This window comes from Limulus polyphemus, unplaced genomic scaffold (assembly GCF_000517525.1).
Source record: "Limulus polyphemus unplaced genomic scaffold, Limulus_polyphemus-2.1.2 Scaffold4329, whole genome shotgun sequence".
Taxonomy (NCBI): Eukaryota; Metazoa; Arthropoda; class Merostomata; order Xiphosura; family Limulidae; genus Limulus; species Limulus polyphemus.
Genome location: NW_013669939.1, coordinates 82,384 through 97,823, shown reverse-complemented (window position 1 = coordinate 97,823; position 15,440 = coordinate 82,384). Strand labels below are relative to the sequence as shown.

General features: G+C 34.0%; 1 protein-coding gene across 2 annotated transcripts in view; it reads right to left on the bottom strand.

Moving 5' to 3' along the window:
• Positions 1-968: 968 nt before the first annotated feature.
• LOC106470972 (protein pangolin, isoforms A/H/I/S-like) overlaps positions 969-15,440 on the bottom strand; it is a 95,740-nt gene continuing 81,268 nt past the window's right edge. The window contains exons 4-8 of one of the 2 annotated variants that reach the window (XM_013931560.2): positions 9,011-9,146; positions 5,358-5,448; positions 4,612-4,668; positions 2,581-2,790; positions 975-1,709 (exon numbers count right to left, since the gene is read on the bottom strand). In XM_013931560.2, the coding sequence (XP_013787014.2) occupies positions 1,415-1,709; positions 2,581-2,790; positions 4,612-4,668; positions 5,358-5,448; positions 9,011-9,146 (789 nt within the window). In that variant the 3' untranslated portion in view covers positions 975-1,414. Of the gene's footprint in view, positions 1,710-2,580; positions 2,791-4,611; positions 4,669-5,357; positions 5,449-9,010; positions 9,147-15,440 lie in introns of both variants that reach the window. The other variant, XM_022399621.1, reaches the window with a different exon arrangement.

The window sequence follows — 15,440 nt, the reverse complement described above, 5'->3', positions numbered from 1 at the left end:
ACCTATGTTGAAAATACTGTACTTACATTAACAGTATCATAGCTATGTTGGCAGTATTGTACCTATGTTGAAAATACTGTACTTACATTAACAGTATCATAGCTATGTTGGCAGTATTGTACCTATGTTGAAAATACTGTACTTACATTAACAGTATCATAGCTATGTTGGCAGTACTGTTGCTATGTTGAAAATACTGTACTTACATTAACAGTATCATAGCTATGTTGGCAGTACTGGTGCTATGTTGAAAATACTGTGCTTACATTAACAGTATCATAGCTATGTTGGCAGTACTGTTGCTATGTTGAAAATACTGTACTTACATTAACAGTATCATAGCTGTATCAATTTTGAGCCAATTTTTCACATACTTTTACTGTTATCAATTCAAAATGAAATAATTTTGTTATTACATCAGTTTCCAACCCATCCTTATTAACTTCACTTTTTCTTTTGAACTAAATTAAGTAAAAGATATTTAGTTGGGATAGAAGTACTCGCATGTAATACTTCATATATCTTTCAACCTTCAGTGCATTAAAACTCTTGAGTCCTAATACTCAATTTCAATATTTGATTACAATAGAAATAACATTAAGGCTTTACTAAAGAATGAGGGGGGGGGGGGTAAAACAAGTAAAATTAATATGAAGGCTCTATAAATGGAGGGGGGATAAAACAATAAAAATAATATGAAGGATCTATAGATGGAGAAGGTTAAAGCAATAGAAACAATATTAAGGCTTTAATAGAAGGAGGGATAAAATCTGACAATATCTATATTTGCTGTAAGAGTAAAAAAAGAATAATAAGTTTTAAGTAAATACATATATTCGTTAAACAGGCTGCGTACATTGTGCTCATGTAATTCAGGTAATAATACCACTTTCCTTAAGTACATCCTTCAATAACTTACCTTTCTTCCCAATATCTGGTTAATAGCTGCACTTTCTTTCAAGGTACATTCTCCTACAACTTACTTTAAAGGTACATTCTGCTACAACTTACCCTTCTTCCCAATATCTGGTTAATGGCTGCACTTTCTTTCAAGGTACATCCTCCCACAACTTACCCTTCTTCCCAATATCTGGTTAATAGTTGCACTTTCTTTCAAGGTACATTCTGCTACAACCTACCCTTCTTCCCAATATCTGGTTAATAGCTGCACTTTCTTTCAAGGTACATTCTGCTACAACTTACCCTTCTTCCCAATATCTGGTTAATAACTGCACTTTCTTTAAAGGTACATTCTCCTACAACTTACCCTTCTTCCCAATATCTGGTTAATAGCTGCACTTTCTTTCAAGGTACATTCTGCTACAACTTACCCTTCTTCCCAATATCTGGTTAATAGCTGCACTTTCTTTCAAGGTACATTCTCCTACAACTTACCCTTCTTCCCAATATCTGGTTAATAGCTGCACTTTCTTTCAAGGTACATTCTCCTACAACTTACCCTTCTTCCCAATATCTGGTTAATAGCTGCACTTTCTTTCAAGGTACATTCTGCTACAACTTTGGCACGCATCTCCTTCATGTATAACATGAAGGCATTAAGGGGCTTTTTGATATGGGGAGGTTTCTTTTTGTCAATGTGGTGGGTTTGTTGGGAGCTTACTGTGCTACTGCTGTGAGGACTGGGTCCATTGGTCTCATTCCCTCTTAGTGTTTGGGGTTTCTGATCCATCAGATAACCTGGCAAATGTCTGGAAAACAGTAATATAATCCACTCAAAGACAAAAATTAATATTTCTTAACTCTCATACACTTTTAAAGAATTTGTAAACACTGTTTTGCTAGTGAACTTGTTGGGAGTTTAGGTATAATAATTAATAATCACACGACAACTTACTTGCTCAAAATAAATCCAGAAGGTGTTAAGCAAGGTTTAAGTTTCTGTTTTCATAATAACTAAAAGTTTCATAATCTAAAAATGAATTAACGTGTTCTTGTGAATGTGACTTATTTCAACAGTACTTTGTAGCAGTGATGAATATATATGTTCATCACTGTAATTATAAAACAATATCAATATCCTAAACACACATACATCAATGATATATTTTATAAACAACCATCATAATCATGTAGACATGGATTATAATATTATATGTAGAAACATACAGTCCTTTCTATAAATTCTTCAGCTTCTAAAAAAGATGTCAGTAAAGACTACTTGACATGTTGTAGAAACATCTTCAGATAATCTTTAGGTTTAAAAAGCATGCTGAATATGTCAGTAAAGACTACTTTACTTAAAAGTTCTAGAAAATTCTTCAGATGACCTCTAGGCATAAAGAACCCTGCTGAATATGTCAGTAACGATAACTTTACTTAAAGATTCTAGAAAGTTCCTTCTTTGATTCTGTCAACAACTAAGCCAGATATTGCTGGTTACATCCTACTTCTCATTTTGACACCTACTTTCTGCTTTATGCTTAGAGACCATACTGGATATGTCAAAACATTAACGAAAGTTTCTGCTATTTGAACAGAATTCATGAAATACTACCTTTACCTTCTACTTTAGAGGCTACATACAGAACTAGTTAATTAGAATTGGATTTAGTTCCTTACCTGCTGTTCTCCAAGACGGGGCTTTGCAATTCCTGCTTACGCCCAGCAGACATTAGAGCTGGGTGTAGAAGTCCTGGATGAGGGGTTAACCCTGGAGGAGGAGGTAACAAGGTTGGAGGACTGAACCTAGGAAGAGCACCAGATGGCAGTGTTGTAGGGTATGGTCCACAGAAACCAGTCGACGTCATTGGGTACATGGTTGGAGTGTGCCTAAGAAAAGAATAATAATTACTTTTAAATATGAAATGTAAGATACCAACATATATTTATCTTGAAGTTGGTGTCTAGTTTATCACTTATCTTTACTATTACCAAGTTTGTTTTACTGAACTCAAAATACAAGTCACTCACTTTTTCACAACTAAGCCAGTCTACATATTGTTTTTAATTAGCCAAAAATGTCTAAATATTATAATGTTATTACTTAGAGTATTACTTTTACAACTCCGCAATGCATTTTCTTCAAACTTATTGGAAACATTGAGAATTAGGCACAGGTTCAAAGTACAGAAATGAATAAAACACAAGGTAGTGTAATTTGGTTTTTCAGAAGTGTAGCAATGAAAGCTAAGTGTAATTTTCTGACTGATATAAAACTATAAAATATAGTTCTTCATTTATATCTTGGGTTGTTTCTCTTCTGTTTGTATTCAGATTTTTCTGTTTAAACGTTTTAAACTGCTGTTGAACAACACAAAATGTTATTGTAAAGAATGAAGTTACATTCTTGAAACATCAGCTAATCATAATACCTATTTTGTATGGAGAACAAAACAAACTTGAAAACTTTAAGTTACAAGAGTTAAACTGGGGGAGTTGAAGTTTAACAATTATATATAAAACATGTACCTAAAGTTCTTTATTTAGTACTTTTTAGACCAAAACATGTGGAATTCCTATCAGCATCTCGTCTTCACTGCAGATATAGAATTCTACTTACACTTCTATTTGAACTTATGGCAAAGTACTACAGCTATCTGACACCATCCCTAATTTTGAAGTCAGTGGTGTCATTTCAGCAAGATCTTCTACAAAATACATGAGCTGTTGATGACATAGCACGATTATACATAAACTGTAATAGCTACATGAAACTTAGTGTGTTATGAGGAACAAAAGAAAAACATAAGATTTTGACTTTCTGCTTTGTATGCATTAATATTAGGAAGTTACTATAAACATTACCCATTAAACAAGCATTTTGCATTTTTCAAGAAACAAAATTAAGGCTTGAGTGAGGTGGCTGCACTCCTCCCAAATTGGACTACTGATCAAATGGAGGGCAGTTATACTAAGGAATTGATGAACACCCTTATCAGGCATCCAGAGCTTAAAGTGTGTGGAATATTGTGTAATGTTGGTGGATTCAAACCTGGTTAACCAGCTGCAAAATCCAGAGCTTAAAGTGTGGGGAATATTGTGTAATGTTGGTAGATTCAAACCTGGTTAACCAGCTGCAAAATCCAGAGCTCTGCCACATTTAATTTATACGAAACTCTGTATAATCTTTGTTGACAAGTAACTGATACTTTTAGATAATTATGTTTAAGTTAGGTGGTGAATAACATGACACAAAATAGCTAATATTTTGCCATGACTGAACTCAACAACTAGAAGTATTAAGGGTTAGTACTGGATGGGAGATGAAACAAAACAAAAAGTTACATTTATGAAATATTTCAAAACTTCAAAGTACTGTTTTTGTGTTTATCATAAAGGAATTTTCTGCATATCTTCCACTCCTAATTTTAAGTTGTATATTGTCAAGTAATATGGATGTGGGGAAGCATTCGGCAGTAGATTATAGGGTTTACGGGAATTACGGTCTGATCGGGAATGTTTCGGACAAATGCTACATCCTCTTCAAGAAGATAGTCACTCTGCCATTGGTTTGTTTTCACCCGACACAATCATGAGATGGAGATAGGTGACTTATCTTTTGTCAGAGACAAGACAGAACAAGTGACCAACCAGTTTACTTTGTATGTTCATTAACTCCACCAGTGGACAACAACTCACAGAGGCACTTACTGGACATATTGGTGCTCCCATGCCCAATGGCTTGTAAGTTTGTGACAGGGGCTGCACCTTTGGAGAAAAAATATGCAAGGTGTTATAAAGTGACCACCTCCCTGCTTAGACTACCAAGGGTAGAGTGGGGGGTTAGTTATACAAGCTGACATGTGGGCGTGGCTTTTTTTAATAGGTCCAAGAGGTAACGCTAATATCTTTACAAAACTAGATGTTGAAAAATATACAGTACCTGTGGCGAGGTATATATTTTATTATGTTTACTTTTATAAATCCTTTTTTTTTTTTATGAACGTAAAAATTTCTTGGTGGTCAGATTGCCCATTAAAGTATGTTGACTGAAAATTTAATTAACATAAGATGAAAAGTTTTTTTAATGTCGCTACTTCTAATCAACATTTAGTTAGGGTAGTAAAAACTGACAAAAGAAAAAAAACGAAAACAAAAGTTTAACAAAAATCGACATAAACTTTCACTTAGCATATGCTTACAAAACAGGTATATCAAAAGCCACGCCAAATAAATAATTCCATGTAAAACATAATAATATTAAAAAAAAACAATTCCCACTCGAAACCTCGTATTTAGCAGCAGAAATTTATATATATATATGTTATAAAAATAACAAAAAGTTCAATTTTAATCAACTAAGGTAATAACATGAACAATGCATATTACACGTGAACAACTCGAAATAGCCATTAAATACAGAAACGGGGTTACCTATATTTTATGCCCAAACTTACCACTGAAACTGTTGTGTGAATTCTGGACTAAAGACAGGGTGTGGGTACTGGCCTGGGGTGGGTAACGGGTAGACAGGAGCTCGTGGAATCCCTGGAAGTAAAGTAAAAATGCTAAGTCTTTCCGGAAGTAACAACTAAAGGAGTCGAAATAGTTACACAAATTTCTTTTCGGGCAAATTGATAAAAATGAAAATAATAGTAGAGGTCACTGTATTTCCGTAGATGAAACTATCTCGAAACACTACAGTTTCATTTTTGAAATTAAGAATATGTAAAAAAATACTTCAAAAACTGTAGTTGGATGATTTGCATCTTTTTAAATTCTTACTGAGTAGCACATTTATACATCCATAAATTTGTGGTTACTTGACCCGGTCCAGAGTCCAAGATGGTTGGACAGTTCTCAATAATAAGTGAGTTAAATGATGTTGTTAAATTGAATAGATCATGAAGTGTTAGAAAGTCCTTACACTGATTCTGATGTCACATTGGTGAAAAATTACAATTTACCAATTCATTTGATGACGAGGAACCTACTTCTAGATAAGAAAATTTGGAGACGGCTTGAATGGGTAACAAATGTAAAACGTTTCTATATGGTTTTCTCCATTACTAATTCAAACTGATATCAAACTTTATCATCAATTTGTTTGTTTTTGTTATTAAGTGCAAAGGTGCACTACGCTATCTGTGCTGTACCCACTGCGAGTATTTTACTTTTAACGTTATAAGCCCTTGTACTTAACACTAAGTTACTGGGATGTAACAACTTTTAGAAGTTTATGTTACCAATACACCCTGCTAGGTTTAACGAGTTTCATTCTATTGTTGATTTATCTGCTAGGGTTAACGAGTTTAATTCTATTGTTGTTATTGTTAATTTATCTGCTAGGGTTAACGTGTTTCATTATATTGTTGATTTATCTGCTACGGTTAACAAGTTTAATCTTATTGTTGATATTGTTAATTTATCTGCTAGGGTTAACGAGTTACATTCTGTTGTTGATGTTAATTTATCTGCTAGGGTTAACGAGTTTCATTATATTGTTAATATTGTTAATTTATCTGCTAGGGTTAATGAGTTTCATTCTATTGTTGATGTTAATTTATCTGCTAGGGTTAACGAGTTTCATTATATTGTTGATATTGTTAATTTATCTGCTAGGGTTAACGAGTTTCATTCTATTGTTGATGTTAATTTATCTGCTAGGGTTAACGAGTTTCATTATATTGTTGATGTTGTTGATTTATCTGCTAGGTTTAACGAGTTTCATTCTATTGTTGGTATTGTTAATTTATCTGCTAGGGTTAATGAGTTTCATTCTATTGTTGATGTTAATTTATCTGCTAGGGTTAACGAGTTTCATTATATTGTTGATATTGTTAATTTATCTGCTAGGGTTAACGAGTTTCATTCTATTGTTGATGTTAATTTATCTGCTAGGGTTAACAAGTTTCATTCTATTGTTGATGTTAATATATCTGCTAGGGTTAACGAGTTTCATTCTATTGTTGATGTTGTTGATTTATCTGCTAGGTTTAACGAGTTTAATTCTATTGTTGGTATTGTTAATGTATCTGCTAGGGTTAATGAGTTTCATTCTATTGTTGATACTGTCCCATGTAATAGCTTAATCGTGTCTTTTCTACGTAGTTCGTTAGTTTTCACTTACTTTTTTCTGATAGTTAATGTTGTATGATTGTAAGACTTTCAGAATAAAGTTCTGTGATAATAAGATTATCCAAACTTAAGTTTAATCAGGCTTTCCTTGATAACACCTATTATTGCCACAGTTTAATCAGGCTTTCCTTGATAACACCTATTGTTGCCACAGTTTAATCAGGCTTTCCTTGATAACATCTATTGCTACAGTTTAATTTGGCTTTCCTTGATAACATCTATTGCCACAGTTTAATCAGGCTTTCCTTGATAATATTTATTGTCGTTAAAAGTGTCGATGGCTAGAAACAAATATTGCCATTAATCAGGACCTACTTGTAATTGTTTATAACTGACTGATTCAACAGGAACAACTGTAATTGTTTATAACTGAATGATTCAACAGGAACAACTGTAATTGTTTATAACTGACTGATTCAACAGGCACAACTGTCATTGTTTATAACTGACTGATTCAACAGGAACAACTGTCATTGTTTATAACTGACTGATTCAACAGGAACAACTGTCATTGTTTATAACTGACTGATTCAACAGGAACAACTGTCATTGTTTATAACTGACTGATTCAACAGGAACAACTGTAACTGGTTATAACTGACTGATTCAACAAGAACAACTGTAACTGGTTATAACTGACTGATTCAACAGGAACAACTATAATTGTTTATAACTGACTGATTCAACAGGAACAACTATAATTGTTTATAACTGACTCATTGAACAGGAACAACAGTAATTGTTTATAACTGACTGATTCAACAGGAACAACAGTAATTGTTTATAACTGACTGATTCAACAGGAACAACTGTCATTGTTTATAACTGACTGATTCAACAGGAACAACAGTAATTGTTTATAACTGATTGATTTAACAGGAACAACTGTAACTGTTTATAGCTGACTGGATAATCAGAATTCTAACTTATGTTGCTTACACTTCATCAACAATATGTTAGCTGACATAAAGTCATTAAAGTGTATAACACACTACACCAATGATATGTCACCTGACATAAAGTCATTAAAATGTGTGATAACACACTACATCAACAATATGTTAGCTGACATAAAGTCATTAAAATGTATGATAACACACTACATCAACAATATGTTAGCTGACATAAAGTCATTAAAATGTATGATAACACACTCCACCAACAATATTTCAGGTGACAAACTAAAACCTTGGAAGACTATGAGGTGAATTGTTTACTTTAAAATCCAAAAATATGCTAACTGGAGAAGGGTTATAAAGTGTTAACCGAAGCATAACATCTGTATCCTAATCGGAGGACCACAGATTACAGGATAACTGGATAGCTCACACACTAAATATCTGCTTCCTAATTGGAGGACCACATTAAAATGGGATAACTCACACACTAAATATCTGCCTCCTAATCGGAAGACCACAGATTATGGGATAACTCACACACTAAATATCTTCCTCCTAATTGGAGGACCACATTAAAATGGGATAACTCACACACTAAATATCTGCCTCCTAATCGGAAGACCACAGATTATGGGATAACTCACACACTAAATATCTTCCTCCTAATTGGAGGACCACATTAAAATGGGATAACTCACACACTAAATATCTTCCTCCTAATCGGAGGAGCACATTAAAATGGGATAACTCACATACTGAATATCTGCCTCCTAATCGGAGGACCACAGATTATGGGATAACTCACACACTGAATATCTGCCTCCTAATCGGAGGACCACATTAAAATGGGATAACTCATGCACTTGATACATGTTATTAGTGATCAGTTTGTGTAAAAATCTGTTTATCTCACTATAGTATACAATGAAAGTAATAAAACCATAAATGTTGTCATATGAAGTACAAAAATGTGTATTAAGACTAATAAAACCATGACTTAACTATTAGATGAGGAATATATTAGGAGCAAAAGAAAACAAAGTAACATACAGTGGGTAATAACTAAGGTTTACCTGTCTTGGGATCTATGTGTACAGGTGGAATTCCCATATGTGCTGGAGGAGGTTGTGCGAATGCGTCGCTGTTGTACATCATGAAGGGGAGAGGAGATCCTGGGTGACTCGGTGGCACCATGGTAACCTTTCCGGCCTGTTAAGATGAGAGAAAATAAAAGTGAGCATTCTTAGGATGTGTTTTATAAATATCATTATTTGGAGCAAACATGTTAATCAAAGCTATCCACTATCACTCTGTAAGTAAAATAACCAAGTTAATCAAAGCTATCCACTATCACTCTGTAAATAACGATTAACCAAGTTAATTAAAGCTATCCACTATCACTCTGTAAGTAAAATAACCAAGTTAATCAAAGCTATCCACTATCACTTTGTAAATAACGATTAACCAAGTTAATTAAAGCTATCCACTATCACTCTGTAAGTAAAATAACCAAGTTAATCAAAGCTATCCACTAACACTCTGTAAGTAAAATAACCAAGTTAATCAAAGCTATCCACTATCACTCTGTAAGTAACGATTAACCAAGTTAATTAAAGCTATCCACTATCACTCTGTAAGTAACGATTAACCAAGTTAATCAAACCTATCCACTATAACTCTGTAAGTAACGATTCACCAAGTTAATCAAAGCTATCCACTATAACTCTGTAAGTAACGATTAACCTTCCGATTCACCTGTCAGGTATGTTAACGGTTCATAAGGCCACAAGTATATCGAAACTATCAAAAACTAAAATTCCAGTGCTAACTTGAAAATGTGTATTTCAAATCGTCACAAATATTATATATGTAGCTAAATAAACACACGAAGAATCCATTACGTATAATTTAAATAAAATCTAACGACTCATCGCTTGTTTTTATATATTTGTGGAAAGAATTGATAAGTCAACTACTTTCTGATGTTATGACTTTTTTTGTTATTAGTTTCCTATTTCTCAGTTTAAAAATTCAGAAGCACTTACATACAGTTTCACTACATAGTACAACAACAGAGTATTTACGATTAATAGTACTGTGTCTCATTGAAATTCGGTGGAAAACAATCTTTTGATCTTTCCGACATTTCTGTTTAGTAGGAGCGGATTCGAGGCAGGGTCGGAAAACACGAATCGGTTTTCAATTCCCACAAGTAAGATCTGAAGCTTTACGTCTTGTCTCTCATTATGCTATGATAATTATAGCTTTATTTTAACATCGCACACTTTCGGAATCGCGCGTCACGTGACAGCCTCCAAAAGAGACCGGTCCATCTGATCTTAACGGCATTATGGAAAATAAGATGAAGGCATAGATGAGGGCTTTAATTGATTTAAACAAACGCATAGTTGTTAGTGTACGGTTAAAAGTACAACACTGTTGTTTTATTCACCAGTTTCTGGCTGGGTAGAACGAAGGTAGAATCTATATATTATACTAAAAAATGCGCCACCTACTTACAGAGTTATTAATTTCATTCCACGAGGTATTTATCACGCGCTACACACTATGTAAAGTAGACATTAACACACAATTCTCACGTAAACGGAGAAGCGGGGAATTCTAACCCTACTGTTCTCTCACTCTTTTACAGATTTAGAAACTGCTGGATTTATATATGTATGTATATGTATTTACGGAATGTTAAACAAGGGTGCGCTAGTCGTTTTTAATTTTGAGATGATAGCTTGGAGGGAAAGAAGCTAGTCAAGAGTACCCACCGCCAACTTTTGGGCTACTCCTGCCTGATCAAATTGAGGGATTTACGAGCAACGGGACGCAAACCATGGACACTGGGATTCGCTGTCCGGCACGCTGTCAACTAGCCCATACTCAGCTCTTCAGGGTAGTAAAATAGAGTTTTAATTCGTAGATATTTCGCGAAAAAACATGTATTTAGTAATAAAATATACATTTGAGTAGTTCAGAACTCCATGAACGAAATATTTAAGTAGTTAAAAGAAACATTCGAGTATACATTCACCTCTCTGGTTTTTTTCCGGATTTTTACCGACGAGTTAGTTATGTTGAAGAATGTACTGAAAACAACTTTCTCTTCACACATAAACCAGTTAGAAATGTGTAAGTTTTTACACTGAGAATAAAAAAACAAACAAACTAATATGTATGTACTTAGAGGGAACAACTTATCGTGGTTATTTCAACAGTACCATATGTACGAAGACTGACCCAGTTTAGTCCAAGAATTAGTAACGAGATCAACCCTTTACCAGTTCTGGTGTATCGAAATACTAGCACAAAAAATTAGCTTAAAGTTTATCGAAACTGAAAACTATAAAGGACAAGTTCAGGTAATGTAGCAGCTATTAAACGCCTCTACGGTACGTACGAGCAGACTTTGTTTTACTACATTAACGCTGGTATTATAAAGGACAAGTTCAGGTAATGTAGCAGCTATTAAACGCCTCTACGGTACGTACGAGCAGACTTTGTTTTACTACATTAACGCTGGTATTATAAAGGACAAGCTCAGGTAATACTGCACGTAACAGCTGTTATTGACTTCTATATGTTACTTGTAGCAGCTGTACTACTGGCTTCTATGCGTTACACGTAACAGCTGCTATTGGCTTCTATATGTTACACGTAACATCTGTTATTGACTTCTATATGTTACACGTAACATCTGTTAATGGCTTCTATATGTTACACGTAACAGCTGTTAAAGGCTTCTATATGTTACAGCTGTTACATAAGAAACTACTGTGTATCAACGTCAATATAGTACATAGAACTGTTACAAAATTTCTATTCATACTGAACTTACTGTTATAATGAATCTCAAATATTTAAGATTTTTTTTTCACTGAATGCAAACAGATCAATAGACGATCTGTACCGGAGTAATTGATATAACTTCCATGCGGGTCTTGAATCTTTACTTAGGTAGCATACATAACTCTTCGAAACACCACAAAAAGCCGTTTCAGCCCTTTTCCCTCTAGAACTTATTATCCTTGCAGGCTCATTAAAACCCATCCATCCCGGAACCAGGCAGGCCGCACTAATTGATTATTCCAGCTATCCTCTAGTCATCCTTCTGGAAACACAGCGTCGAGAGGCTCTTGTACTGAACAAGTGGGTTTGTTACTATCCCTAATCTTGTTCAAGAGATTGATCTTTAAAATTTCTGTCGATAAAGCAAGGTTAAAAGACTTCTCATCAAATAACGAGTAACGTGTATACTGAAATAATGAATACGTATTACTGAAATGTTAGTCTACAGTACAGAATAAAACCGTACGCTCAAAGGCTTTCTGAGATTTTAAAATGAAAGAACGCGGACTTTTCTTCACTAATCTCATTCTTGTATACAAGTCATTACCACAAAACACTCAATTCAAAAACTGCCTAGTGAAACAAAGTGTATCACTTCTGAGTAATGGAAGTGGTGCTTCAATTTTCCATCGTGACTTGTATAAACAGAGATCTCAGCGCACTACCCAACGCTAGGCAAACAAGCTGGCTGAAGGACCCTTTTAAACTGAAATTTATCGTAAATAATGCATGTTCATCCCTATCTCGACCTTATCGCGAACAAGACCAATCTATATCGTCATCCTTTAGTTTCCTCCTGCACAGGACGTACAAACACAGCTGTCTTAATGCAATCAGCTTCTATTTATACACACAACGAATAAAAAGTTCGTACCAGTTACGCTGACTAGTTCGTATATCGAGAGGCTGTCAAATAAACGTTGTGTATTATTACAATGTTAAGGTGTGCTGGAATGAAAACACTCCACGAGACTTGTTGGTCTAGTTAGTTAAAGTAATTCATTAAAATAAGGTAGTTACTGAACTAGAAAGCATTTTAATGGGATTCATAAAAAAAAACAACAAAGAAATAATTATCGTATAAAAAATTAACTTTACTATAAATCCCATGTATAAACTTGACAGTTGAAGTTTAATATTACTTCAATATATTTTATTGTACAACTAAACATAATTATTAGTCCTAACAACAGGAGTTATCGGAAATACTTGTTCTCTTACTGTACACTATGTATACATGACGTGTGATATGAAACGTATTGATAGACTGTGTTAATACGGTGTCAACCTTATCGTTATTCATTTTGCGGAAGTCTTTGTTCAATGTATACTTGGCGGTATTTAATGAGAAGGTAACCTGGAGTTGGGGGACGAGGTGTGGATGGACAACCCTGTAATTCAACGACGTGAACCGATAGAACTCCCGCGTTTTGTCTAACTTCCACCAGTTAGAAATTCGCAGAAATTTGACAAAGACTAATAGAACTAAGACTGGATAAATATAAGGGTGTGGGATGTTGCAAACAAACGTACAGTGCACGTACACATTCATGTTCTGTCAAGTAGGGGGTTCATTAAATCAGGGCCTCGAGCGGCGGAAACCAACAGTGGTATGGTAGTTCTATGAAAAAGGAACCAATCCCAGTGTCTTTTAGGAAAGCAATATTTAATTTATCCGTGCTTGAGGGTTAAAAGTATGCTTTTTACCTAAAGGCATGACTTACTGAACGAACGTTTTCAGGTGAATACAGGGTTTTATGAACGTCAAGCCTATATGAAACTATAAGAAACATTCTCTTCAATTAAAACACAAACATCACTCTGAAAAAACAAAAAAAAACTGAGTTGTAACATTAAGTCTCAACTGGGATTATAAACTTTATTATACCGTGGGCTCCATATATTTTACGTTTCTGCCTGTTATAAAACTGAATCAATGTAAAGAGCTGACCCATATTTGGATAAAATCACCCATTTCAGGGGTATTAAATTAAACCAACATTTTTTTTATGTTATTAGAGATCCCGTAGCTAACAAAGTCATAATCTATAAGCAATTTAGTGCATAAGTAGTTTTATAAAATGTCTTTATAAAAGTCGAATAATATAGGTTATTCTTGGGTTAAAGGTATATTTAGAAATAGTAGCATGACTGTTGGGGGCAAGAATAAAGAAATGTGACGTTTTGTTTTGGTGCTATAAACAAAAATGAGTATCCTACCATTAAAAAACGTGCCAACGTTCCAGAAGAATTACCTTGAAACGATTGGTGTATATAACACGAGCAAGAGGAAAATATTCTCTCAAAGTTATAGTTTATTGTTCAAGTTTCTTACAATATTGTTAACTCCCCGATTATCGTTTTTGTTCAAGTTTCTTACAATAGTGTTAACTCCCGATTATAGTTTTTTGTTCAAGTTTCTTACAATATTGTTAACTCCCCGATTACCGTTTTTGTTCAAATTTCTTACAATATTGTTAACTCCCCGATTATCGTTATTTGTTCAAGTTTCTTACAATAGTGTTAACTCCCGATTATCGTTTTTGTTCAAGTTTCTTACAATATTGTTAACTCCCGATTATCGTTATTTGTTCAAGTTTCTTACAATATTATTAACTCCCCGATTACCGTTTTTTGTTCAAGTTTCTTACAATATTATTAACTCCCCGAATACCGTTTTTTGTTCAAGTTTCTTACAATAGTGTTAACTCCCCAATTACCGTTATTTGTTCAAGTTTCTTACAATATTGTTAACTCCCCAATTACCGTTATTTGTTCAAGTTTCTTACAATAGTGTTAACTCCCGATTATCGTTTTTGTTCAAGTTTCTTACAATATTGTTAACTCCCGATTATCGTTATTTGTTCAAGTTTCTTACAATATTATTAACTCCCCGATTACCGTTTTTTGTTCAAGTTTCTTACAATAGTGTTAACTCCCCGATTATAATTTTTTGTTCAAGTTTCTTACAATAGTGTTAACTCCCCGATTATAATTTTTTGTTCAAGTTCTTACAGTATCGTTCACCCTGAATGTCAGATGTCAGTTTTCTACGTTTTATGACGATTTATTTTCATTTTGCTTTAACTCCAACATATCTGTTGTTTGGGGGCACGGCGATGTCAGAGAGGGGGATTTGGAAAATCAAACGCCTAACGTGCAAATCCTCGCACTGCTGTTGCTTCAAAGAGAAGGAGGGGGAAATGTAGTTATAAATTAGCATAACCAATTCCCTTCCCACAAAATGAAAGTCATGGTGGTTATATTTCAAGACTTAAAAAGTTATAGCGCTGATTTTTCTAACCACATTCCTATCATCTCTCTGAAATGAACAAGTGCTAGAAACTGTAACTTGGAGTATCAAACAGACATAGTCAGTCCTATGATAAAAAACCTATACACTAAATAGGTGAAGGGATGACACTGGCCACTATTTACTTCTTCACATTATACAACCGCACAACAGTTTTCGGAATACCGAGTTTATTTATTATAATACGAGTATTAAAAACCATATATATATATATATATATATATAACTTTTTTATGGTGTTGGGGGGAGTAATAAACCAAACACGATAAAACAATCAATTACGTTAATTGCGTCTTTGAAGCGACATAAATTTGATAAGTTAAATAGATGAT